General features: G+C 43.2%; 3 protein-coding genes across 5 annotated transcripts in view; 1 reads left to right on the plus strand and 2 right to left on the minus strand.

Annotated features, from left to right (window-relative positions):
- Positions 1–8,276, minus strand: part of sirt5 (sirtuin 5) — a 24,113-nt gene extending 15,837 nt beyond the window's left edge. Inside the window, exon 1 of the mRNA XM_080506416.1 lies at positions 8,143–8,276. The gene's annotated coding sequence lies outside the window, so the exon portion shown is untranslated. The remainder of the gene's footprint in view (positions 1–8,142) is intronic.
- phactr1 (phosphatase and actin regulator 1) overlaps positions 1–16,878 on the plus strand; it is a gene marked incomplete at its 3' end in the record, with an annotated part of 22,421 nt that extends 5,543 nt beyond the window's left edge. Inside the window, 13 exon segments of the mRNA XM_080506421.1 lie at positions 10,107–10,271; positions 12,420–12,500; positions 13,434–13,520; positions 13,658–13,855; positions 13,934–14,059; positions 14,062–14,188; positions 14,273–14,490; positions 14,986–15,006; positions 15,009–15,141; positions 15,426–15,481; positions 15,568–15,629; positions 15,738–15,878; positions 16,798–16,878. Of these exon segments, the coding sequence (XP_080362547.1) occupies positions 10,107–10,271; positions 12,420–12,500; positions 13,434–13,520; positions 13,658–13,855; positions 13,934–14,059; positions 14,062–14,188; positions 14,273–14,490; positions 14,986–15,006; positions 15,009–15,141; positions 15,426–15,481; positions 15,568–15,629; positions 15,738–15,878; positions 16,798–16,878 (1,496 nt within the window).
- Positions 16,773–27,131, minus strand: tbc1d7 (TBC1 domain family, member 7). 3 transcript variants are annotated; one of them, XR_013936853.1, is made up of 10 exons: positions 26,902–27,131; positions 26,248–26,373; positions 25,203–25,283; positions 24,269–24,459; positions 22,835–22,972; positions 21,448–21,593; positions 20,087–20,216; positions 19,665–19,778; positions 18,610–19,097; positions 16,773–16,866 (listed from the first exon to the last, which is right to left on the minus strand). XR_013936853.1 is itself a non-coding variant. In XM_080506417.1 (9 exons), exons 2-8 carry the CDS (start codon positions 26,357–26,359, stop codon positions 19,692–19,694), a joined length of 885 nt encoding a protein of 294 aa, XP_080362543.1. In that variant the 5' UTR covers positions 26,360–26,373; positions 26,902–27,131; the 3' UTR covers positions 18,252–19,097; positions 19,665–19,691. The 3 variants fall into 3 exon arrangements, 2 of the variants coding, with proteins under 2 accessions (XP_080362543.1, XP_080362544.1); XM_080506417.1 differs by lacking the exon at positions 16,773–16,866 and having other exon boundaries at positions 18,252–19,097; XM_080506418.1 differs by lacking the exon at positions 16,773–16,866 and having other exon boundaries at positions 18,252–19,097; positions 26,248–26,379.
- Between the last annotated feature and the right edge of the window lie 311 nt (positions 27,132–27,442).

Below are 27,442 nucleotides of genomic sequence, written 5' to 3' on the forward strand. Positions count from 1 at the left end.
CCTCGGCTAAAGGAGGCTCTCAAGGAAGCATCAGTGTTTCCTTGGCAAAAGGAAGCATCAGTGTTTCCTAGGCTAAAGGAGGCTCTCAAGGAAGCATCAGTGTTTCCTTGGCAAAAGGAAGCATCAGTGTTTCCTAGGCTAAAGGAGGCTCTCAAGGAAGCATCAGTGTTTCCTAGGCTAAAGAAGGCTCTCAAGGAAGCATCAGTGTTTCCTTGGCAAAAGGAAGCATCAGTGTTTCCTAGGCTAAAGGAGGCTCTCAAGGAAGCATCAGTGTTTCCTAGGCTAAAGGAGGCTCTCAGGAAGCATCAGTGTTTCCTAGGCTAAAGGAGGCTATAAAGGAAGCAACAAGCCTCCTTTCCTTAGCTTATTGAGAATCCAACACTCCTGATCATGGCCGCTACTTTAACACTTCTGGGTTAAGGAGAAGTGGATAGGAAAGGTGAGAGGAGGGACTATTCTGACGCAGCCATTGTGTATTTGATACGTTCACCATCACCAGATGTGGACTTTGGGTTCATTCTGGGTATTGAACAAACAAAACTAACTCAGCGAATCAGAAGATGCAGAAAGATAAAGTTGGGAGACGATCCGGTGGGCCAGATGTGGAATAGTGAGGAAGAAGTAGAGAGGAAGAAGTAGAGAGGAAGAAGCAGAGAGGAAGAAGTAGAGAGGAAGAAGCAGAGAGGAAGAAGTAGAGAGGAAGAAGCAGAGAGGAAGAAGTAGAGAGGAAGAAGCAGAGAGGAAGAAGTAGAGAGGAAGAAGTAGAGAGGAAGAAGTAGAGAGAAGAGGAAGACTCGCTGATATCTGGTCTGAAGGCTTTAGATCACGGTCATTTGTGGCTAACTAGCATAGCCGCCAGCTAACTAGCATAGCCACCAGCTAACTAGCGTAGCCACCATAGGCTTTCTCCACCTCTTGATATTTTGGCAGAACATAAATTATAGTCCGTCTCACTTTTGTCATCGTCATTAATACAAAATTATAAAATTATTATATTACTAAATTATTATAGTATTAAATTATTATATTATTATATTATATTATGAATCTCCAACCGTGGACATTTTATTATTTTCCCCCTCTCTTGCGTTCCTGCGATGTTGCTAATGCCTGACGTCACGCTATAATTCCCGGGTTGTACCGGGAAAGCTTTCGCAAGTACGAGTACAAGTACTCCGTGCAGTACCGGTGCGTATCGACCCAGAATGACCTTAAACGTCACGTAAAGTGGGCTTTAATGACTCGCTCCTATATAGCCGTACAATGTCGCATTCACAGAAACTGTGTGTGAAATAATTGAAAAAATCTTTTTGTAAATTTATGATAATTTGACATTATTTCTATCTATTTATGATACGTAATTTCAATTTTTTTTTATGTTGTGCGGGAGGGAAATGCTACTTCGGTTCTCTATATGTGTGGAAATAGGTGTAGCAGAATTGACAAATAAAGCAACTTCAAACTTTGAACTTTTGAACCAGGAAGCACATTTTTACATTGTGAGGCTTTTATTATCCTTAATTTAAGAAACAAACCAAAAAAAAGGGGGGGGCGGGGGGTCTTTGATAAGCAAGTGCTTCCATTAGCACAGACCTTGAACAGCAGACAGTGGGACCGATCTGTACGGAATACTCAAGCAGGAGGAGGAGGAGGAGGAGGAAGAGGAGGTTTACATGCAGAGGAGCAGCTCCCACCTCACACTCATGCCGCCTCCGTGGGTCGATCTATTGAGCGCAGACAAGACGGCCATTGTGTTGGGAGAGAAGTGGCGAGCCGCCACAGGCAACGGGCAACAACAATGGGCAACAGGCAACGTGCAGGAGACTTGTTTACTCCAGCCGTGGTGTTGCATGCACAGGAGCACCGCTTCCACCGCTTACATGGAGACGAAGGTTTGAACAAAAAGAAGAAAAAAAAAACGTTTTCGCCTATTGCCACAGTTTCAAAAAGTTTCCTTTCTCATAGTTTTCTAACAGTTGCTGAAGAAAGCTTACGTTATCTCCCTCATTGGCTTGATCCACTGGTGAATTTCCCTTCATGACATCATGAGGGGGCGAGAGAGAGACTCTCTCACTGTAACAGATAGCATTAGCTGGCATTAGCGACTTGGCAGTAACTTTAACAACGCATGCGACCAAACTCAGTTCCACATTCATGTTCTGCCAAAACAGAATTGGTAAAGTGAGAACAGACGATGGGAAACTATCGATGGAAGACTTTACAGTAAACACCAATTTAAAAAGGCATCTTGTCGTGTACTAACTTTGTGTTTATTGGCCTTTAAACTCCATTAGGCCATTAGTGGGTCGGTGGTCTAATTAACTAGACCATTAATGGTCATTACTTGTTTTATTATAACAACCACAAGGTGTTATCTCTAATCGACCCATCTCCAATATTCAACATTGCCAAATACTTGGTCCTTTGTGCTTTCGAGTGTGTGTGCAGGTGTGTAAATATCGTTTAGCGAGCTGGAGTGACTCCAGGAAGAGTCGCTCTACTTGTTGCAGCGATTGGAGATCAGAATAAATACAAACGCAAACACAAACACAACAGCCAGCAACTTCATCACCAGAGGTTTGTTGACCAGCAGAGTTTAGCCCGAGATCGCTCATGTCAGCACGAGCCGTGCTACATGCTACATGCTACATGCCAAGGAGTTTCATGGCTCAGACAGCAGCGATGCTACATGCTAAACGTGATTACAGTTAAAAGACTTTCACGTAAAATTATATAAAAGGAGGTGTGACGCGGGTCCCGACTGAGCAGAAGAAAAAAAATCAAGTGTAGTTTTTGACATTTAACGTCACGTAAACGTGGTGCTGCCATGGCGCTACGCTCAGTAGGCGTCACGCTAACAGAGCGTGCTGCGGAACTTGAAAATGACCTTTTAGCTGTGCATGCGGCACTTAAGCAGTGATTTACGGGCCTTTTGCGCCGCCGCGCCACGTGTGCGGAACTCCCAACCCGGCCTCCTAAGGACCACACACACTAGATTCTTTTAAAAAGCCTTTGAAGTCTTACCCCTTTAATGACTCTTTTTAAAATTCTTATTTTTGTTGTTGTTGTGGTTTATGTTGCTTCTTTTAAATGTTCTTGTAGCACGTTGAGATTTATGTTTTTAATGAAAAGTGCACAAGAAGTAAAATTATTATTGATTTATCCTACATACAAATAAGCATTAAAGTGCATAAATAAATAGTCTGTATATCTATAGATGTGTGTGTGTAGTTGCTTCTCTGGTCCTTGCTGACTGCCACGTATTGGCTTGAATCACACACCGACTGTGGTTTTTACCTGGAAAACACACAAATCGAAGTACAAAAGGCAGCCAGAGATCTGAGCTTGAGTGTTGTTTTTGTTTGTTGTTGTTGTTTTCTTCTCCTCTGCGCCTTAAATGTGCCGCCTTGTATTAGTGAAGGCCACCGATCAAAACACATGAGCTGCATGCAGGAGAGAGGAGTGACTCACATCCCTGCGATGCGACACACACACACACACACACACACACACACACACACACACACACGCGCACGCACACACACGCGCACGCACACACACACACGCACACACACACACACACACACACACACACCTGCAGGCTCTGCTGCTTTGTCACTATGGATTAATTCAGCACAGAATGGGATCGGTGTGTGTGTGTGTGTGTGTGTGTGTGTGTGTGTGTGTGTGTGTGTGTGTGTGTGTGTGTGTGTGTGTGTGTGTGTGTGTGTGTGTGTGTGTGTGTGTGTGTGTGTGTGTGTGTGTGTGTGTAGTCTTTCGAACAGTGAATGAAAGCAGCAGAAGAGGAAGAAGATTTAAGGGGGAAAACTGTGAGAATGAAAAAAACACTGAACTCTGCATTGCCTTTGAACTCACACCCTTTGTGACACCCTTTGTGACACACTTTGAACTCACACACTTTGAACTCACACACTTTCGCTGCCGAGACATTTGCACGCAGCAGAAAGACGAAGCCAAGAGAAAAAAGAAAAGAAAAAAAACAAAAACCATCTTCACGCTCCTAAAACCCGCCTCTTGTGGACGACGGGTTCCGTTGAACCGGTTTCCCGGTGTAGACGGGCCTTTATAATCCTCCACCATCCTCTCTGCTCACGAGGCAGAAATTGGAATTGGAAATTGAGCGACGGGGATTAACGGATGGAGGATGCCCAGTAACTCGCCTCCACCTTCATTTTCCAAACTGAATCTCCGTCAGGATCGTGGAGTCTCACGTCGAAGGGCCCGATTTAGCAGCCAGAGGATGATTAATATTTCTTTGGCCCGACGGAGACAGAAGCCCAGATGGGATAAGAGAGGGGGACCGTGGGGTTTCAGGTCGTCATCCGGAGGGGAAGGTCACCGAGTCGTCCAGGAGGACGTGAATCAAACAGACAGAGCTTGTGGACCAGGGGCTCCATTAAAGGTTGGCTTCACCAGAGGGAGCCTTTATCGTTAAGTAATCTTTGCTTGGTGGCTTCAAATCATCTCCTTTAAAGAAGAGGAGCCAAAAATAAAGAGCCAGAACGATAAAGTATTACAGTGTTTCCATGTTCTCCTTCATGATAGTAGATAGTTCCTCCTCTAATATCAGATTATAGAGCATCTTCCTCTAACATCAGATTATAGAGCATCTTCCTTCTCGAACACCCAAATTATAGAGCATCTTCCTCCTCTAACACCAGATTATAGAGCATCTTCCTCCTCTAACATCAGATTATAGAGCATCTTCCTCACATGATTATAGAGCATCTTCCTCCTCTAACACCAGATTATAGTGCATCTTCCTCCTCTAACACCAGATTATAGAGCATCTTCCTCCTCTCACATGAGATTATAGAGCATCTTCCTCCTCTAACATCACATTATAGAGCATCTTCCTCGTCCAACATCACATTATAGAGCATCTTCCTCCTCTAACATCAGATTATAGAGCATCTTCCTCATATGATTATAGAGCATCTTCTTCCTCTAACACCAGATTATAGAGAATCTTCCTCCTCTAACATCAGATTATAGAGCATCTTCCTCCTCTAACACCAGATTATAGAGCATCTTCCTCCTCTAACATCAGATTATAGAGCATCTTCCTCCTGCAACATCAGATTTTAGAGCATTTACCCCTCTAACATCAGATTATAGAGCACCCCTCCACTAATCTAGGTTATAGAGCATCTTCCTCCTCCAACATCCAGGTTATAGAGCATCTTCCTCCTCGAACACCCAAATTATACACAGCTGATTTGCAGTAACTAGTAAAGTAACTAGCAGGTTTGTTTTTCATTGAACTCGTAGCGGTAATCAATCCCTAAGTGCTCGGCCGCTGAGCGGCACTGTGGAGGGTCATTCTGCAGCCGGCTGGATTCACACAGAGCGACCCTGGTGCTGCTGGTTTCTGAAGGACGCTGCTGCACAATGAGCCCCTTTCATATCTCTCTCTCTCTCTCTCTCTCTCTCTCTCTCTCTCTCTCTTCTCTCTCTCTCTCTCTCTCTCTCTCTCTCTCTCTCTCTCTCTCTCTCTCTCTCTCTCTCTCTCTCTCTCTCTCTCTCTCTCTCTCTCTCTCTCTCTCTCTCTCTCTCTCTCTCTCTCTCTCTCTCTCTCTCTCTCTCTCTCTCTCTCTCTCTCTCTCCACCAGTCACATGACACACTGGAGGTCTGACCATGTGTTGAAGAGACTACAGATTTATTAATCCGTCTCCCGCCGCCTCGTCATCAATCACGCCGGTCAAAGGGATAGAAAACCTGTGTGACACTGCAGATGTGAGGAATCAGGACTATTGACTGAACTGTTGCTTCTTTCCATCCTAACGCCTCCGTGACTCATCGCTTTGCAGTGAGAAAGTTGTATTTTTTTTTAATGTATATAGATAAAGAAGCGCCTGCCAGACGGCTCTTCATGTTCTGTTTATGCAATTGCTGGGAAAAAAGTTCTATAATAGGTTAATTAATGTTTTTACTTTATTTGATTTAGATAAATCATGTAAACACAAAATATATAAGTAAGATATTAATTTATTTTCAAGAAAAACTAAATTATTCATTTATTGACTTGTTGTTCACTAATATACAAAATTCTTACTTTTATTTTTCCTACCTTCCTAACTAGTAAATCACTTTATTAACTTGGTTACTTATTACTGAACGTACTTATTTATTAGTTCACTATTTTTTTATTGAAACTTTCTTATTTATTTGCAAATTTCCTTATTTTCAAAAAAAAATGTACTTCCATGATTTTGAATTTTTATGGTGTTCACTTATTCACTAATTAATTCAAAGTTTTATTAATGAATTAATTATTAAAGGATTTAGTTTTACACTCCACTACTTCTTCACGAAGTTCATTCAGGATTTTACTAATTGGCTCGTATGCCAAACTACTTATGTTACCAATTGACTAGGTGTGTGTGTGTGTGTGTGTGTGTGTGTGTGTGTGTGTGTGTGTGTGTGTGTGTGTGTGTGTGTGTGTGTGTGTGTGTGTGTGTGTGTGTGTGTGTGTGTGTAACAGCTTCCGTGAGTCATCGTTTTGCAGTCAAGAAAATAGAGCATTTGATGTCAGTCTTATGTAACATACATGAGCAGAAATGCGCGCGCGCGCGCGCACACACACACACACACACACACACACACACACACACACACACACACACACACACACACACACACACACACACACACACACACACGGCGGTTCGCTCATGACAGTAACATATGAAGGGGGAGCAGATGACTCGTCACCACCAGTCTGCACCCTGCAGCGCAGTCTGTCACCTTTTTCATTCATTCATTTCACACGTCTCGGTTGCGAAACGCCGCCACCTGCTGGTAGAAACGCGGAGGTGCACGCTGTGACCCTTAATTGGCTCCAGCAGGGACATTTCTTCAGGCTTTCGTTTTTTGTTGTTTGGTCTCTACTTTCGGCTTGTTTTTGTTGTCTTTTGAACCGCTCGACACACACTGGAGACACTGGAGACACTGGAGACACGAGGGACGTAGCGTCCTCAAGCCCTGGCACGTCTCCACCGTCTTCCGGTAACGTCCGGGATGTATTTCAAGGAACACTATTGATCAGTCTGAAGGCTCACAGTGGACCTGCACCCGCTGGTGCTGCTGAGCTCTTAAGTGCATTTCCGGTCAGACACGTTGCTTCAATTATTGATGCTATTTTATATACAAATCCTTTTTATTTTATTTTTTTAACCATCTGTTTGTGTCTATTATGGAATCCTTGAAAAAAAAATTCTAAATAGGTAAATTACATGTATATAAATAGGGTTATAGATTTCAAAATAATTTTTTGTCAAATTTTTCAGTCTTCGGGTCCAATTAAAGAGAGAAAAGGAAATAAAAATTATTACACCCAACCATTTATTAAATTTCTCACCTACATATTTATTCAGTTATTTAGTACCACATTATTTATTTATTTAGTCATCATTTTCCGTCGTATTTGTATTATTTTCGGGAATACTCTGCACCACAACAAAGAAAAACTTTAAAGCTTCAATTTTAAGTTATAATGGGACTATTTTACAGATCATAAAGATAAAATCGGACTGTATTTGGCCCTGAGGGATGATTTTTGTTTTTATTTAGGCTCCACGTTCCTAAACGTTTCTCTGCTTCACCCTGATTGGCCGAACCAGCCGCTCGAAGTATCGCTGCTCTGTGATTGGCTGGAGGACCTTCAATCAGAGCCACGTCAAGCTGACGTTGCACACATGGAAAACATCCTGTAGTACACGGTCCTTTCAAAATAAAGTCGAGAACGAGTTTTTTTTTTTAATTGAATCTAAATGATTTTATTTTTTTAATTATTATTATTGAGATTATGATTAAATGGAATGGAATAGAAAAAAAACTCCTCATGGAAATCCACACAGAACAGAACGAAATCAATAGGTTTGAATTTCAAATAACAATAAGAAAACATACATATTAAATATGTATATTAAATACTAATATTAATAGTATAAGACTGGAGAATAAAGTGAACAGAAAACCTCAACAGGGACTATTTACAAAGAGGAGTTATAGATTTATATGGAAAAGTGTTGTAGGAAAATGATGTTGTAGGTCTCGGCTGGAGGCTCTTATTGTGGCAGCGACTTCCGGCGCCGTGTGTATATATGGCGGCGGCTTACCGTGGCGGTGGCGGACCCGACCTGCGGACCGTTTGAAATGCGGTGAACCGGAGCGGAGGGTCGACATGGCGGGCGGCGACAGCGGCGCGACCCGCCGGCTCTGGCCCCGGCCCCGGCCCGGCTCCGCGGGGAAGCGGGGGATGATGCTCTCCTGCCTGGCGGGGATGAAGCTCCGCGGCGGCCGCCAGGAGGAGGAGGAGGAGCGGCGGAGGCTCCGGTCGCTTCACCCCGGCGGCTCCCCCTTCGCGCTCCGGGGAAGCTTCGGGGAGGAGATCAAGCACATCTGCGGCAACTGCCGGGGAGCGGAGCCGCTGGACGGTGAGACGGAGCCGGGGCTCGGTGATCCGGCCCCCGGTGGCCCGTTAGAAAGAACCGGGCGGTCGGGTCACCTCCACCCTCCGGCTCACCTCCACCTCCACAGGAAAAAAATATTAATTAATCTGACTAATTCGTTTTAATTTAGAAGCCACAGACAATTTAATTCAATTTTGACAGAAATATTATTACATTTTTAAATTTAAACCTGTTTTTATCTTTGTTTTGACGCAAAATCTACTTGGAAATGTCTTTAGTTTCACATTTCTTACTGTAAATGAAGATAATCTCGACATGGAGACAATTTTATTTATTTCCAACTTTATTTTATGTTGAGCATTTTTACATTATTTACAATCAACAACAAAAAGAACAGAACAGTGAGAAGATAGTGGGGAATACACGTGTATTCATATTAAATTACATTAAACTAGAGTCCTCAATTGTGCAGGAAAACGATCCACTTTCCCCCTTTTTAACAATCAGTTGTATTTTCACTAGAAAGTCATTTTCTCCATTGTGTCTCGACTTTTAACCACGTCCATCCATTTGTACCATTTACTCTCCATAAAAACATCGTATGAAGACAATTTTAATGATTGTTTTTGGTGCAGAATACAAAAAAAAGAGCCAATTTTAGAAGAGCTGTTGCATTATGGGAGTTTTTACAAACCCACAGCGCTGGAGTTTGTATTTATTTATAAAGAGCTTTTCACAGATAAAATGTACATATTAAAACTTAAGACCAATTAAAACTTAAGAATTTAATGAAATGCATAGAAAAAGAGGGAAATTAATTTCATTTAAGTCTAATTTGAAGTCTGCTGACTGGACAGAATCCGGAGAGGGGGCGGGGCTGGACGTCCTTGTCCTTGCTGGTTGTTTATTTGTTTGTTTTTGGTGTAGATCTTACCTGACGTCCCTTTTGGAACAACGCTTTGGTGTTTTGGTTTTTTTTTGGTTTTTTTCTGCGTCTCTCAGCTGCTGCGAGTCGGGAGGAGCCATTTTCACAAAGATTCACCACAAATCTCACTCTGAACGTGATGCGATGGCTTTTAGTTGAATGTCGGACCTTTGTTTATATATTTGACCAACTTTTCGCAAAAAAAAGATGAACCCGAATTGCATGAAGTCTTCAGGGAAGATTTGTCCTCATCCACGGAGCATTTGATTCGATTTTGGGACATTTAACGCCTAAATGTTTCAAAATAAATCTTAGAAATAAAAATAAGTGAGAGGCAACTTTTTGAAAACTGTTGCTAATGTGCGCATTTGTTCTGCACATGTCGAGTCCACGGACAATAAGAGCGTTTGACTCCCACTCCCTATTCTCTCCAAGGGACTTGGTGCTTTTATTTTGACAGTTCGCCGTAATAACAAAACCGACTCGGTACTTTTAGTGTGTGTGTGTGTGTGTGTGTGTGTGTGTGTGTGTGTGTGTGTGTGTGTGTGTGTGTGTGTGTGTGTGTGTGTGTGTGTGTGTGTGTGTGTGTGTGTGTGTGTGTGTGTGTGTGTGTGTGTGTGTGTGTGTGTGCGCGCGCTGCACCTTGACCTGGTCTGATGAAATGTGATGATCGCTGGTGAAAACTTGAAGCTCCTCGTCTAATGCGTTGTTGTTGTTGTTATTGTTTGTTTGTTTGTCAACCCAGCCGAGGAGGTGGAGAGGTTGGCGGCCATGCGCTCCGACTCGCTGGTCCCCGGCACGCACACGCCCCCCATCCGCCGGCGGAGCAAGTTCGCCACGCTGGGACGCATCTTCAAGCCGTGGAAGTGGAGGAAGAAGAAAAGTGAGAAGTTCAAGCAGACGTCTGCGGGTGAGCGGCGTCCGGTGCCCCGCCACAATAAAAGCCCTCGTTTTACCTCATTCCATTTTTTCCCCATCTTCTCGATTTTTTTCCTCGCTCGTATTTAACAACCACTTGAAAACGAATCTAGACGATGACCTGCGTTGCCAGATATGGCGAGAACCCCCCCGCCTCAATGAAGGAGCCAAACTCTTTCACCTTTTAACTTTATTTCCTGAATTTGTGCGTTTCTGGCGTGTTTATCATTATACATAGCTTTAGAGTCTTAACATGATTCCAACACAGACTGGTTTTTACTGAGGTGTTTGGGTTTTAACCTTCTTTGGGCTGGAAACGGTGAGTCACATCTGGCAACCTGGATGTGACGAGTGGTACAAGTTTCAAGCGTCTCGCCTATTTAAAAAAAAAAAACTGATTGCAAGAAAAGGCGATTTCTTATTGAAGGCAAATTGTGATAAACCGGGAATAATAAAACGATGATATTGTGCTTTTACACAATCGGGTAGGATCTCCGGCGAGCGCCGCGACCAACAGGTGGTAGCAGAGAGACTTCCAGCAAAACCAGCTGTTCTCCCAGCTGTCGCTTTATTTATTTAATTGTGTATTTTAATCGCCCCCCCCCCCCCCAACTGTTGTCTGCTTCCAAAAACACGCACGGGCGACACGTTTTATTATTGTGGCGGGGACTCGCGGCGCCGTTCGTGCTGGAGCTCTGCCACCGTTCGGGTCGAGGTTCATCGTTTTACGCGAGCGCGTGGCTCGTTAGCGGTTTGATGCTCTCGCAAGTCAACAGATGACAAAAGCACTTTTTTTTGGGGGGGGCACAACGAGTTGGTCTTATTAGTACGTGTTGTAATTTAATCTGGATTTTGTTGCATCAACAGACACCGGTTTTTCAGGATCACTAAATGCGCATTGTCCGCCCCCCCTCAGTGTCCCACAGGGGGCAGTGTTCTCCTGTTTTTTCTTTGCGCCCCCCCCCCCCACCCCGTGGTGTCGTCCTTGGCTACAGCCTCAGCTTCAGATAACGCGATTGTTGTGAATCTCGACCTAAATCATCTCCAACTGCACTGAAGATGAACGAATAACCAGACATTTTTAAAAACTGCACTGAGTCAGATCGCTGAGGGATCGTTTACACGGCCGTGACAAAAAATTCGTTGCATTTCGGGGGGTAGGGGGGGTCGGTCGACACGGCAGCGGTGGTCAGAGCCACTGGAAACGCAACTTTTTTTGAAATCCCCTCCCAAAGGTGGAACTTTTTGAAAAGGGCTTAGACTGGTCCAGCCCCTATTCTCCTTAGACTTGGTGCTTTTATTTTGACAGTCGCCGTGAAAACGGGCTAGGCGGGTCCAGCCCCTATTCTCCTTAGACTTGGTGCTTTTATTTTGACAGTCACCGTGAAAATGGGCTAGGCGGGTCCAGCCCATATTCTCCTGAGACTAGGTACTTTTATTTTGACAGTCACCGTGAAAATGGGCTAGGCGGGTCCAGCCCATATTCTCCTGAGACTAGGTACTTTTATTTTGACAGTCACCGTGAAAATGGGCTAGGCGGGTCCAGCCCATATTCTCCTGAGACTAGGTACTTTTATTTTGACAGTCGCCGTGAAAACGGGCTAGGCGGGTCCAGCCCATATTCTCCTGAGACTTCGTGCTTTTATTTTGACAGTCGCCGTGAAAACGGGATAGGCGGGTCTAGCCCATATTCTCCTGAGACTAGGTACTTTTATTTTGACAGTCACCGTGAAAACAGTCTAGACGGGTCCAGGCCATATTCTCCTGAGACTAGGTACTTTTATTTTGACAGTCACCGTGAAAACGATTGCAAAAATGCGTACATTGTGCGTTTGTTTTGGGGTTGTTGTTGTTTTGTTTGTTTTTTAAACGATGATTTACGAACCAAAACGACGTTCCTTCATCTGACTGGACGACTGAAGCGGTGCGGGACATTTTATATCGCGGTTCCTCAGAGACAAATTGTAAAAGAACCCCGACAGGAGATTTGACTTTCATCTCTTGAAAGAAACAAGAATGTCGTATCGCGAACGAGCCGGACGGTTCCGGTGATCAAACGTCCCGAATACCAGGAGTTATTTAAAAGTTTCAAAGTTTTACTTTCTGTCCTCGTGACGTCTCGTCTTCTTCCTGTCCTCAGTGCTGGAGAGGAAAATGTCGAGTCGGCAGAGCAGAGAGGAGCTCATCAAGAAAGGCCTGCTGAAGGAGGTTTATGAGAAAGGTGAGGGTTGAACATGAGAAAAAAAAAAAAAACGACCACCTGAATGCAGCGCGTCGTTTACGGATACGAGTGACCGCATCTTTTATACTCTGTAAAATATATATACAATATTTATACTGTCTGTGCTTCGCATTCCCACCTAGAAATTGTCCTGCTGAACCTTATTTACATTTTGTGAATATTTTACTCTAAATACACTTAAAAAAAAAAAAACAATGAATTGAAGTTAAATAGTCGGTGAAAATCCACAAATCGAGGATGAAAAATTATATAGAAATAAATTACAGCCGTCAACGAAAAAAGTGGGCATCTTTAATAAAATTAGGCTAAAATGAATGCATAATTATAAAATTTTAAATTTTGCCATGTCTGAATAAATTATACATACTAATAATAATTTAAAAAAAAATCTTGATTAAAAATATTTTAATGTTGAACAGAGCTTATAGATCTTTTTCCAAATTGGATTTGAGCAATACATGAACATACAGAATGTGATTAAAATCAAGGGAAACAATTTATCGTATCGAACTACAATTGCATGCATTTTATAGTTTAAAATAAATAGAATAATAAAAAAATAAAATATTAAGAAAAGAAATTAGATAAATTATTCTAACAAGTGGAATAAAGTGAGTTTAGTATCAGGATGACGACATGGATACATAGTTTTGATAAACAAATAAATGGTATTTAAGTGATTACTATATATATAATATATATATATATATAAGTAGCTGACGTTCACATTGAGTTGGTTTGAATCCAGTAATATTGAGATTTTCTTGAACATTTTATAATGTAACAAACTCATTTTTATATATTTATATACATTTTTATGAGCTCAGAAAACTACTGACTCACTTCCTCCGGCTCGTGTTTCTCCTCCTCCTCCTCTTCCTCCTCCTCTTCCTCGTCTCGGTGTCTCTGCAGACGGCGCCTGTCCTTCGGTCCGTGAGGAGGTGAAGATGGAGAACGGGCGCTCGCCGCTGCTCGGCTCCGGCCTGTCGGACTCCGAAGGTGCCGAGCTGATGGAGGCGGCGGCGGCGGCGGCGGCGGCTGGAGGTGGGCAGCGCAGCCTCAGGACCGCCGCCATCGGCGCCGCAGCCGGCAGCCAGCCGCCTCCCGTTGACCGGCTTCCTGTGTTTGACCCTCAGGGCCGCCGGACTTCCAAATGGCAACCGACAGCGGCGACCACCACGCACAGAAATCCAACCAGGCTCCGCCCACAAAGAAATCCACGCCGTACCCGCCCGACGGCGGCGACTCGGGCCTCTCCCGGCCGCCCACGCTACACAAACAGCCGCCGGCGCCGCCGCCCAAACCCTTCAGCAGGCTGACCAACCACATCCCAGGTGGGGGTTTCTCTCGGCGCGCGGCGGCGGCGTGGCGTCTCCATTGTGACGTGTCCCGCCATCCCCCCTCTCGCACAGACGGCGCCCCGGTGAAGCTGCCGTGCATGGCGGTGAAACTGTCTCCTCCTCTACCTCCAAAGAAGCTCGTGGTCTCCGCGCCGGCGGGGAGCGTGGAGCCCTCTTCCGTCGCCTTCCAGAAGTGCCCGCCCCTCACGGCCACGCCGCCGCGCACTCGCTGCCGTACGGGACGCTGCCCGCGCCGCTGCACCCGCCCAGCCGCATCATCGAGGAGCTGAACAAGACGCTGGCGCTCACCATGCAGCGGTTTGAGAGGTGAGTGGCGAACGTGGAGGCCGCACGCCGCCGCCGAACCCGGCGAGTTGACGCCTCTGACCTTTTGCCCCCGCCGGCCTCCAGCTCCATGATGCACGCCGTTCCCACGGTGACGATCGGCTGCGACGACGACAAGGAGAACCTCCCCAACGAAGCGGACTACGAGGAGCTGCCGGCCATGTACAAGGACGAGGACGAAGAGGAGGACGATGATGAGGACGACGACGACGACGAAGAGGAAGACGATGAGGAGGAGGAGGAAGACGACGAAGATGAGGAAGATGATGATACACTGTTGACTAGTAAGCTTCTTTGTCTTTTCCTTCGTAGTTTTCTGACTCGTTGTGTTGGGGCTTCTGGCGATCGGGTCGGCTGGGGCGCCAGGGTCTCCGGTTCGATTCTCGATGGCGGCTTTACCCATTTAGGAAGTGGGCTAGCGGGACTCGAGCCAGAGCCTCAGGGTGGGATCGGGTCCTGAAGGAATCTGGGGGTACCCTTTGATAAGAGTTGGAGAGATGCACCGTCGCCATTCGCCTGATTCGGAGTTGAAGAAACCCGCCTTGACTTTAGAGTCCAGAGACGATTCCGTCCATCATTCTCAAACCGCCGTGTCCATATGACGCAGGCTGAGGGGACAGACGGGCTACACCGGGACCAGTTAGCCTCAAATACCTATTTTCTGGGTCTGTTGAAGGAAACCGGAGGACCTGGTGGAAACATTCCCGAACAGCCTCCCCTTTGCTTTGCGTTGCCGCTTTCCTCTTGATCGCTTCCTCTTTGATCTCGGCCGACCCCAGGCACGCTCGCCATGAAGGTTCTACGAAAGACTCGCTGGCCATCAAGCTGAGCAACCGTCCGTCCAAGAGAGATCTGGAGGACAAGAACATCCTGCCGATGCAGTCGGACCAGGAGAGACTCGAGTTCCGGCAACAAACGGCCACCAAGCTGACCAGGTGAGTCGCCAGAGTCTCATCCGAGTGTAGCTGAAACTGTAGTTCTAACGGGGATTCACATCGACCAGGTGTTAATTGATTTAGGTCGCATTTTGATTGAGAATTGTTTCGTTTAGCCTCCGTTAGTCACAGTTGTGTCTCAAAGCTTCCATCGTCGTCTTTCACGAGTCACGTGTCCCGCTTCATTCAACACGGATGATCTGAAAGACTCAACTTATTAAGATTAGGTAAAAATAATCTTTCTTAAAATAGATACAATTTTTTTTTCCTTCTTCTTTTTCCAGGCGGTTGAGTCAAAGGCCGACAGCAGAAGAGCTGGAACAGAGGAACATCCTCAAACGTACGTCAGCATCTATAAAACTGAACAAAAAAACCATGAATAAATCTGAATGTTAACCAGAACTTAATTTTTTTCCCCTCCGTTAGCTCGTAACGATCAGGAGGAGCAGGAGGAGAAGAGGGAGATCAAGAGACATTTACTGACGAAGGTAATAGGAAATATAATGACGAAGCATCTCCGGAAAAGAAATGTGATTTTTTTTTTAACACTAAATTCTATTTAAAAATCCCCCCCCCCCCCCCCCCCCATCATGCAGCTGAGCCAGAGACCCACTGTGGAGGAGCTGCGAGAGGCGAAGATCCTCATCCGGTTCAGCGACTACGTGGAGGTGGCCGAGGCTCAGGACTACGACCGGAGGGCCGACAAGCCCTGGACCCGGCTCACCGCCGCAGACAAGGTCTGTTCAACAGGACGGCCACCGGAGGGCGCCAGAGAGCAGAGCAGTCGCATGTGGAGGGTTTTGATTGTGTGTCTTTGTGTGTAATCGGATTAATAACTTGTCGTTGCACTCGCCGATATTGGGGGACCACACACACACACACACACACACACACACCCCACTACTCAGAAAGCTCATACATACACAAATGACACTATAGACACACTAAATATCTTTGTATATGTGTATTACTAGAGACATAAATATTCCAACAGTCACTGATATATCTGAACGAACACAAATAGCTGTGTAGACGCACAAATATCTGAAGGAAAAACACAAATCTCTACAAACACACATCTTTACAGACGCACAAATATCTGTACAAAAACACGCGTATCTTTAGACGCACAAATCTCTGTACAAAAACACACACATATCTTTACAGACGCACAAATCTCTGAACAAAAACACACATATCTCTACAGACGCACAAATCTCTGTACAAAACGCACAAATCTCTGTACAAAAATACACATCTCTACAGACGCACAAATCTCCGTACACGAACGCATAGCTCTACAGATGCACGAATCTCTGTACAAAAACACACATACCTTTACAGACGCACAAATCTCTGTACAAAAACACACGTCTTTATAGACGCACAAATCTCTGTACAAACACACACACACATCTTTCAGACGCACACATCTCTGTAAAAAACACACATATCTCTACGACGGACAAATACCTGTACGAAAACACGCAAGGTTTGTAGACGCAAATATCTGAACGACACAAATCTATGTGAACACAAATTGTTATGCACGCACACGCATCTCATTACGCACGCATGTCAGTACATGCACTAGCCACTGGAGGTCACCGTGTGTTTGTTTGTGTGTGTGTGTGCGTGTGTGTGTGTGTTTTGCAGGCTGCCATCCGTAAGGAGCTGAATGAGTTCAAAAGCACAGAGATGGAGGTTCACGAGTCGAGCCGCCACCTGACCAGGTGAGAGGAAACTCAGAAGTCTTGCCAAGCAGTAGAAAGAACAGATCAATTTGTAGAACTCTATTCCTACATTATCCGTTTTAAAACGTGTTTTCACACACTACTTTATATAGAAGTCGACACAAAACTCCAAGACAGGTAATGTAGAATTTTACCTCAATAGCTTTGTGAATATTTGACTGGGCGGTTCGCAAATAAAACATGTTTACTCTAATAGAAACGTCGACATTCTACTGTTAATCTCGTCTTGCAGTTTAACTCCTAATATAAAGCAGGGCGAGAGTCAGACTCAAATACAGCAGAGAATTATTAAAAAATATATATATATAAAATCTGTTATTTAAGATTTGTACCATTTAGATAAAATGATATACAGTACTGTATATGTGAAAGTTTCTTTTGAGTACCACTAGAGGGCGCTCTCAGTTTGAGAATGTTTGTAAAGTTCATGACAGTATCATAATATTGTAAATGTATTTTGCCACAAAAAAAAAAGTTGCAATACATTATCTCGTCAACCAATACAGACGTGAATAACACTTTTTACTGAATACAAATACTTACATTTTTACTACAACTACTCGCTCTTAAAGAGTGAATCTATTAAAAAATACTATAAGAAAACTTCAAAATGTTCAGTTTTCTGCATTAATAGGTCCAAGATGTGATCGATTCCAGTGATTTGAGTCGTTATTGAATATATCCGTTAAAACGCACAGCACTGGTTAAAATAGTAATTAGTAACGCAAATATTTTACATGAAAGAAGGCGTCTGCCAACGGTAATGGTGATAAAGTATCAAAACACCAATAATGGTTATTTATACTTATTAACCATTATTGGTACTTTGATACTTTTTCACCATTACTGGCAATTTATTCATACCTTTTAAAGTACCAATAATAAAGTAATATAGTGGGAAATTATCAATAAAATACCAGTAAAAGTGGAAAAGTCTCTAAATTACCAGTAATGTTTTAAATTGTTTAAATAAAGTACAACTGATGGTTAAAAAGTATAAATATATTACCAATAACAGTGAAATATTATACTTTTCCACTTTTACTGGTATTTTAACAGTAAATTAGCAGTAGTGTTTTAAAACGTATAAATAAAGTACAACTAATGGTTAAAAAGTATAAATATATTGCCAATAACAGTGAAATATTATACTTTTCCACTTTTACTAGTATTTTATCAGTAAATTAGCAGTAATATTTTAAAACGTATAAATAAAGTACAACTAATGGTTAAAAAGTATAAATATATTACCAATAATAGTGAAAAATTATGAAAAAATACCAGTGAAAGTGGAAAAGTATCTCTAAATTAGCAGTAATGTTTTAAAACTGAAAACGTACAACTAATGGTTAAAAAGTATAAATATATTACCAATAACAGTGAAAAATGATAAAATACCAGTAAAAGAACCAATAAGTGCTTCCAGTCTGAGGCAGAAGAAACGGTAAAACCAACTGGAGGATAGAAATATAATATCAGCAGGTAAACTAATAAAATAAAATAATAGGGATCGTCGTCCGGAGGAATGAATGACTTTCACTTCTCCCTTTGAACCTTTTGATTGTTTTACTTTGATTTAAGATCAAAGTCTCTGGTTTACAACCACGAGTGACTCTGCAGCCGAGACACTACGAATCTGAACAAACGAAACTTTTTTTAATAAGAAAAGATCAATAATAATAATAAGTGACAGACAAACATTCTTCAGTTTTACCTCGTGTGTCTTTATTTCGCTCGTCTCTCCTGCAGGTTTCACCGGCCATAACGGACGCCACGTCGGAGCCCCGCCATCTTTTTTTTCCCCCTCCGCGCGTCCGGAACGCCGCCCCTCGACTGTCCTCTCTGCTCGGCGGAGGTTTTCCTCAAGACTTCTTGATATTCAAAAAGCGTCTACTTGTCTTCTTTTTTTTTTTTTTTTTTTTTTTACAAATGCTTTTTTTTTTTTACAAATGCTGGAACGTTTTCTTTCCGACACTTTTTGTGTTTTGGAGCGAAGCGGCGGGACGCCGGGACGGAAGGTGGACTCGTTTATCTTCTCCAGTTTTTCTTGCCTTTTTTTTTTTTTCTTCTTTTTCTTATTCAAGAAAAAGGAGGAAGAGGAGAAGAGGCGTCGCCACGTCTGGCCGCCCGTTTCCTCATTCTGCCGGAGGAACGGCGACGTCAAACAGTTCACGATCTCCGCGGGCGGCGGCGTCTCTGAGCCTAATTGTCCCCGAAGAGAAAACAAAACAAAAAACAAAAAAAAAGGAAAATGTTTCCAAACATGTGGAAACGTAAAGTTCACACTCGTCCTCGAGCTCCAAACTCTCCAGACTTCACTTTCAAACCAAAGCAGCTGGAGAGTGTGTGTGTGTGTGTGTGTGTGTGTGTGTGTGTGTGTGTGTGGGGGGGGGGGGGGGGGGGGGGGGTGTCTGGTCTCTGGCTGTTTACAGGGATTAAAAAAAAAAAGTTGCCAAATCACACAGATTATCGTCTGTCAACACTTTTTTTTTTTTTTTGTGTGACCTTATTTTCTGCCACTTCAGTTTGTTTTCATCGTTTACATATCTAGTGTGTGTGTGTGTGTGTGCGGCGCTGGTAAAGCCGCCGACGCTTTGAAGACGTTTGGAGAGGAAAAACAAATATTCTCAGAAATCTAAGAGGATGTACATAGAGTGAGGAGTTTTTTTGTTTGTTTTTTTTGTAAAGCATGTGGGTATTAATTTATTGTGAGTCTTCTATGATGTATGCGGTTTCTTAAAGAAATAAAAATGATGAAAGAAGAACAACTTGTCTCTCTCTCGCGGCGCCGGGCGGCTACACGGCGTGCATCGGCGTGCCGCAGTACTTGTGCCAAAGGTCGATGGCTTTGGTCACGATGGCGTCGGTGTTCTCCTGCGGGATCTGGAAGGAAACGCGCCGGGCGTGAAAGATCAAAGCCGAAACGCAGGTTTACCGAGACGCTTTTTCTTCATTATCAAGATGGGCCACACTGTCCGGTGTTTCGGTTTAACTGGTGCCCTTGTTAACTGGTGACTCCTGTTTGATGTCGAAATGCGGCGAAGTGGCGTCCGCCAGGTTTTTAAACCTCTGCTTGTGACACGGGGTCAATGGAGGAGGACGGTCACCACTTGACAAGGGAACCAGTTAATCCAAAACACCAAACACGTGACGGTGTTCAGCGTTGCGCCGCCCTGCTGCTTTTCACTCACGTTATGCAGGAACTTGACGACGCCGTCCGACCGGCTGATGCCCATCAGGATGATCTTGTAGCTGAGCAGGATCTCGAGGGCCACGAAGACCAGGATCTTACAGGAGCCGCTGATCACTTTGTCCCAAACCCTGGGAAGAGTCACGGAGAACCACAGTGAGACAAAAAGATTCCTGCCATCTGACGGATGTGACGTCATTTGATGCAGTTTAAAGGAGTCATACATAGTCTCCAAAAACAATCAAACTTTAATGATTTTCCTTGATTTTCCCTCCATTAGAATATTGGATCATAGGAGCTACATTCAGAATCTGCTGTGTCTTGTGTGAGCTGGACTGGCTCTGCCCACACACGCCCATCTATGGTAAGAGAGGAGGAAGTACTTCCTCTCATGGCGCCATGTGCCAGAGCAGAGCTGCCTGGTTGTGGGAGAAGTCAAAGAGGGAGGAGCCTACCTTGATTGTGATTGGCTGAACCCCCGATGACACTTTATAGGGTTTGATTTCTGATTGGCTGGTCGGAGAAACACTTTTTAAAACCTTTAAAACAAGCCACACTTTCGACACTTCTGGGGCGTCGTTCCAGGTACGGAGACGATTAGTACCGCTGGAGAACCTTTAGAAAGTGAATTTCTTTTTTTTTTGCATAATATGAGCCTTTAAGACAGGGGTGTCGAACTCATTTCAGTTGAGGGGCCACATGCAACCTAACCTGACACCTGGAGGGCTGAACAAGTCAAACGTAATCTATTAAACTGCAGATATGGACAAATGTAAAGCCTTTCCTTCATTTGATCCTTTTGTAACTGCAAGATCTATTCTGAAATATACATATTAAAGGAAATCAGATCTATTTGTAAAAGAAACCTCAGTCACCTGTATCTGGATATATTTTTATTCAGGATTAAAACAATTAGTCGTCATCTCGAAATTGTTTTGAGTTTACGTGTCTAAAGTATCACTTCACATAAATTGGACTCATTGTTTTATTGTGAAAGGCGTTGCATTATGTGACCTCCACAGATGCATTAATGTCGGGGGTCAAATTCTGACGGAGGGCGGTTTTGAATGTCATTTTTGCCGATCTAGTGTTTTTTTAGATCAGCCTCTGTCAGTTTTCATATTTATACTTAAAAAAAAAAAAATCACATGGAGGAGAAGCGGTTATAAAGCAAATGACCAGCAGGTGGCAGCAGTGCTTTTAATGCTGCGCCACTTCAGAGTGAAGTTCTTAAAAACAAAGTGCTTTTTGGAGATTTCACACTTTGAAAAGCTTATTTTCAAAGCTATTGACGGGGGCGGAGTCAATGTGAGGACGGCGGTGAGGGGTGGGGGGGTGGGGGGTGGACGGTGGTGTACTGACCGCTGCAGGCTGGACTCGGGCAGGCAGCCGGCGAAGCAGCGTCTGAACCAGAGGCCGTAGGGAAGCTGCGGCAGCGCGGCGCAGCTCCTCAGGTGGCTCAGCAGCCGCGGCTCCTCCTGACTCAGGTAGTGCTCCAGGCTCTTCGGCTGCAGCGGCGCCGCCCCAGCAGGAGGCGGGGGAGAACAACGGCGGCGTCAGTCGCGGGGGACGTTCACAAAGTGAGAAGGATAAACCGTTGTGCTGGGTTTTCGTTTCCACGACGACGAACATCCGCGTTCCCTTATTGTTAAAAGTTTATTTTTCTTGCCGTTACCATGGAAACGCAAAGTTTTTTCTGAAGCAAAAACAGAAAAAACGATGCGTTTATTTGAAACGTCGTCGTGTAAACAAAGGCCTCAGGACTTCTCCAGTACGTTTCTTTATGAAGTCCAAACTTTAAAACTCCAATACTACTTATTTACTTAATGATTCACCTGCGTAAATATACACTTATTTACTTTACAAAAAACTTGTTTACGCACTAGTTTTAACTTTGTCCAACTCCATCATTGTCTCCTCATTTACATATTTTATCTGCTTTACTACCAGATTTACTTCCTTATTTAAATTATTTCCTGACAGTCTTTATGATTTATGTTTGCATTTAATTTTAGCTTTTATCTAAGATATACATTAACTTATTTATCTATTTATTTACTTAAATAAATATGTTTATCTATTTACTTATACATCTATTTATCTATTTACATACTTGTATATAACTTTTGTTACTTCCTAACCACTATTTGTTTGTAACTTCCTGATTTAGTTATTTATCTATTTACATACTTAAACATCTATTTATTCATATATTTTTTATTTACTTACTTATACATTTACTTATATATCTATTTATTTAAAATCATTTCTATTTATTTACATACTTGTGTATCAATTTACTTATTTCCTAACCACAATTATTTTCCCAGATTCATTTATTTACCTACTTATGTATCTATTTACTTCACCAGAATAAAAAACAATTTGAATGCAAAGTGCAGCACTTGACAAAATAAAGGTGTCCAGGAAATCAAAAAGTGCAAAGGTCAGGAGAGACGCAAAAAATAATGTGAATAATAATATGCATTGTTTTTTCATTAATAACAAGTTGTTTGCGTATTTTGTTTTAGTCGTCTTGTTTTGTTGGCTTGTTCACGACGCAATTGATTGATCAGTCAAAAACTAATAATTCTTTCTTCCCGTTCACTGGCGGATTTGTTTTTTTTCATTGAAATATGATGTTTTCATGTAAATCAAAGGTGTTAAACAGAAGCCGCGACATGAAATGTGACGTCTTTTTTCACTCGCTGCCGAAGCGAAACGGCCACGTCTGGATCCGGAAACTCACCAGGTGAGGAACCGAGTCTCCGAACTTGGCGTGGAACTGATTGACGAAACACTTGACGAGCCAGTAGCAGTCCACGGGGTCGTCCACGATCTCCTCCATGGCTCGGGCGACGAAGAGGAAGTCCTCGTCCTCGTCATCCTGAAACGGGCGACGATAGTCTCACGTGAAATTTTGGACTATTTTTATTGACTTTGACTATAAACGCAAACTGACTCAACACCGCCCCCCAGAGGACAACAGAGGCATGACTGAAGGTTTCACAGAGCGCCTCTTTAAAAGTTCCGTTTACACGCTTCAATTGTTTAAAAAAATTTAAATGAAAAACTTCTAATGTGTTTTTGGGGGGTGTGTTTACACGGCGGCGCTAGGAGGACGTGAGGGGGCCGTCCACACGAGGGCGCCGTTTCACGTAAACGCGGATCGTTCACACGGGGCGGTGTTTTAGGAGCATCGAGAAAAACTTGGTGAGATTCTAAAACCTTGACTCTGCTTCGAGGCGTCTGTGGAGAATGATGACGTCACAGCGCCCCCTAAAGGCCTGGCATATGTACTGCATGCCCTGAGGCATCACGTTGAGCTGCGCTCACGGTGACGTGTGGACGGAATTTTTTTCCGGGGACAAAAAAAGAAAAAAGAAACGAAAAAAAGACAGTTTTGTCTCGTGTGGAGTCTGAAAATGCAACTTTTGGAAAACGGCTCCCAAGGTGGAACGGTTCACAAACGGTACGTTTCAGTCCGGGGTGAAAAAAATGCGACTTTTGAAAAAAAAAAAAACGCTCCGCATTTGTCTCCGCGCAAACACAAACGTTTTGAAAATGCTCAGGTTCTGTCTCCATGGACACAGGGGAAAAAAATGCATGTTTAAAAAAAAAAAAAAAAAAAAGCGACATGTGAATACAAGGTTTTTGAAAAAGCTCTGCTTTTGTCTCTGTGTAAACGAAAACTTCTTGACAACGCTCAGGTTCCGTTTCCATGGAAACAGGGAATAACGCAACTTTTTACTAAGCGGTCTGCTTTTGTCGATGTAGAAACAAGAAACTTTTTGAAAATACTCAATATAAACAGGGCAGGAAAAAAAAAAAAAAAACATTCCTAAAATGCTCAGACTTTTTGAAACACTATGGTTGCATTTCCGTGTAAATGACAAAAACTCAACTTTTTTGAAAAACCCTCCCGACTTCCTCTCAATAATAAACACAAACTTTTTGAAAAAGCTTCTGTCTACCTGGAATCGTTTTCAAAACATTGCCGTGTAAACACAAACCTCTTCTGAAATGAAAACTTGTGGAAGAATCAGCGATGCAGCACAAATATTTCTAGTTTGCGGGTTAACTTCATTCCCTTATTAAGTGTTTTTTGAAGTTTCAAGATGTTTAAAACTTCCCGGCGTCGCCCCTGAAGGCGGCGGACGGACGGGGGACTCGGGCGTCGTACCGGCGGCGAGGTCTCGGAGCGGCGCGGCAGGACCTGGCTCTCCAGCTGGAACATGCGCAGGTGGACGTGGGTGGACGGAGTGGAGGAGTTGATGTACCTCATCACCTCCAGCGCCTCCACGATGTCCTGGTGCTGCTCCTTCCTGTAGCCGCCCACCAGGGCGTGGGAGTCGCTGTGGGGCGGGAGGATCCCTGCGGGGGGAGGGGGGGGGAGGGGATGGGGAGGGGGGGCAGGGGGGATGTTTCAGAAAAGTTTCGGGTTTCCATTGAAACGTTCCAGCAGACGACGCCCGTTTACGCGGCCGAACCGGAAACGCTGACAACAAAGTCGTTAGCGTGTTCATGTAGCGACACTACATATGTGTAAACAATGGATTCGTCACCATGGTAACGAGTGTTTGATCCACCAGTCCTTCCATTGTTTGTCACGGTGGTTCCAACCGCTTCATGTGGTCACTGTTTGACACTAATTTACACATATTTTACAATTTCTGTGACCCCCCCCCTCGACCTTTGACCCCCCCGACCGCTAACCAGGGTAATGACATCACTGCATCATGTCACATATCGGCAGATAGGGAATTGGGAACTGAACATTTTGCCGTTGGTTTGACATCGATCGGATTCAAACTGACCGTGTTTTGACACACAAAAAAAATTTTTGCTTTTTTTTTTTGACCATTTAAAATAATGTTTATTGTATAAATCGTACTGGTATTTCCTCGCAATCATTTTTTTTTTTTTATTAAAAAGAAGACCGTTTTAAATACATTACAGTCATTCCAATATGCTTTTATAGAGAAAAATAGATATATAAATATTTTTACCTTTGACTGAATCGCTCGCAAAATTTAAATGGAACCATCCTTGGGTATTGGGACAGATCCTACACCCCCCCCCCCCCCCCCCCCCCCCCCGAGGAATTCGGCTCTTACCCAGCAGCACCTTCCACACATGGACCCGATACATGGAGGGGAGGGGAAACCTCTGGCTGAATGTGCTCAATTTCTCGAGATCTGTAGGAAAACAAAACGGAGCATTTAGCGAACAGTTCCGCTTCAAGAGAAGACGTTTAACATCCATTAAAAGAAGACACGTAACTGAAATGCATTTAATTGTCTTCATCAAGCAGGGGATCGTATTTGGTAGTTTAACTAACAATGGTCGGTTGTAGCCCTTTTAATGTTCCTGTATTACTTTTTAAACACTGACTCACCCTTTTTTTTTTTTGGTCCTTTATTTTTCATTATTTAACCTTTTATTTATTTTTTTTACATTTCTTTGCCATTTTTACTTTGTTTAGGTTCTTAATTTTACAGGATTTAATACATTTGTACATAATTTTGGCCATTTTTATTATGCTGTATTCATTTTTCATACATTATTTTGCCAACTTTTACATTATCGTAGCCCTTTTTCACTTTGTTGTGGTCATTTTTTACATTATTTTGCCAATTTCTAAACAATTTTTTTACCCTTTCTACTTTTTGGGGGGTAATTTAACATTATTTTGCCTATTTTTGTCATTAATGTAGCCCTGTTTACTTTGTAGTGGTCATTTGTTAACATTATTTTGACTATTTCTTTTTCAATATTATGCCCTTTATATATTGTTGTAGTCCGCTTTCCCCCAAATATGTTTGATCCCGTCAACAACTTTTAACTCTTCTTACATCATTTTAACAACTTAATAATTGTTTTAGCTGTTTTTACATTATTACAGACCTTTAATTGTTTCAGTGTGGACGTTTGGTGCACATTTTTCTAACCCTTTAGTAATGATTTAGCCACTGTCCACCATGTTTTAACTCTTTAAACACTGCTCTTGTTTGTGTGCTCTCTCTCTCTCTTCTATTTCCCTGTAACTTTCCTGCAGGATCTCCTGACACTGGAAGTGAAAGTTCCACCTCGTTCACAGTTCAGGCAAACGCAAAACACACAGACTCTGAAGGGATTCAATTCAATCGGACTGCGACCGACCCAGAGGATTGTCTTTCAGCAGGATTTCCAGCGACTTCTTCTCCTCCACTCCCCTGAAGCCCACCTTCTCATAATACGCTGAACGGAAGTTTCTCTGCGGGTCGTCTGCCATGTTGGGGGGGAAACCTGCAACTTCCCAAAACAAAACAAAAAAAATAAAACATGTAATTGTGACTTTTACGTCTGAACCAGAGCAGCTTCAGGCAAAAGACAGTACTGACTCTTCTTTTCACCTTTTAATGTTAAAACGCACTGAGGTAAAGAGATAAATTAGCCTCTACGTCATCACGAATGAGGACTTCAAGCCCCTCACTATAATTTAAATCAAGATTTTCTGATTTAAGGGTTTCTACACTCATTACTTTTTATTTTGGACATGCTGAAAATAAAACATCCACAACAGTGGACACCAATCAACCAAAGCTATGTCAACAAATAAACAGTGACCAGGTACAGCAGTGTGAAGTATATAAGTAGAACTTAATAAATTCCACCTCTTCTCCATAAATAATATTAAAAAAACAGTTCAGCTTCCAGGTATTTCATAATAAAGTCACACTGTGTTTAAGGCTTACGAAGGTTAACTTTAACGAGCTGATAACGACACTTTGCAGACTCTAACCAGCAGAAGATGAACGAAAGGATGAGTTTTACCTGAAGTCTGCAGCGGCTTTATACCTGCATCGCTCCTCACCTGAGGCTAACGCTAGCTTGGCCGTTAGCTTCCCTGAAAGAAAACACGAACTAACCCTCAAACCTCGTCAACCGGTGTCTCAACTGTCAAAACTCCCGAATATATCTCGCAACTGAGAGTCTCAGAAGTCTCGATACACGCCTGGTTATTTAAACGCGGTTGTTTATGACGCCTAAACGCTCCATGTCACATTACGACCTGTCGCTGTAGACAAAAATACTTCCGGTCTGCGCTTGTCAGAATAAAAGCCACAGCGCTAACACGTGAACGGCGCACGTTTTATTTTGAAGTGAACGTTCCGCGTCACGTGATTTGTTTTACTGTCGCGGATAATTTTCTCTAACTTCCTCATCATGGGAGAAAAGAAAGAACTTCCCTCAGTTTTAAAGTTATTTTAAAGGTTGAATAGAATATATGTCGAGTTTTTACAATATTTGGACAACATGTATGCTGCAAGCTATGTCTTTATTATCAGTGTCACATGTCATTTGTTTCCTTTTG

Source organism: Blennius ocellaris, assembly GCF_963422515.1.
Source record: "Blennius ocellaris genome assembly, chromosome: 12".
In the NCBI taxonomy this organism is placed as follows: Eukaryota; Metazoa; Chordata; class Actinopteri; order Blenniiformes; family Blenniidae; genus Blennius; species Blennius ocellaris.

Excerpts from the sequence above, each read along its gene's own strand:
- tbc1d7 (XM_080506417.1), bottom strand. The coding sequence starts at position 26,359 with ATGGCAGACGACCCGCAGAGAAACTTCCGTTCAGCGTATTATGAGAAG. Across the intron at positions 24,460-25,202 it reads TGTGTGGAAGGTGCTGCTGG|GGATCCTCCCGCCCCACAGC; the intron begins GTAAGAGCCGAA and ends CTCCCCCCGCAG. Across the intron at positions 22,973-24,268 it reads GCTCCGAGACCTCGCCGCCG|GATGACGAGGACGAGGACTT; the intron begins GTACGACGCCCG and ends CGCCCGTTTCAG.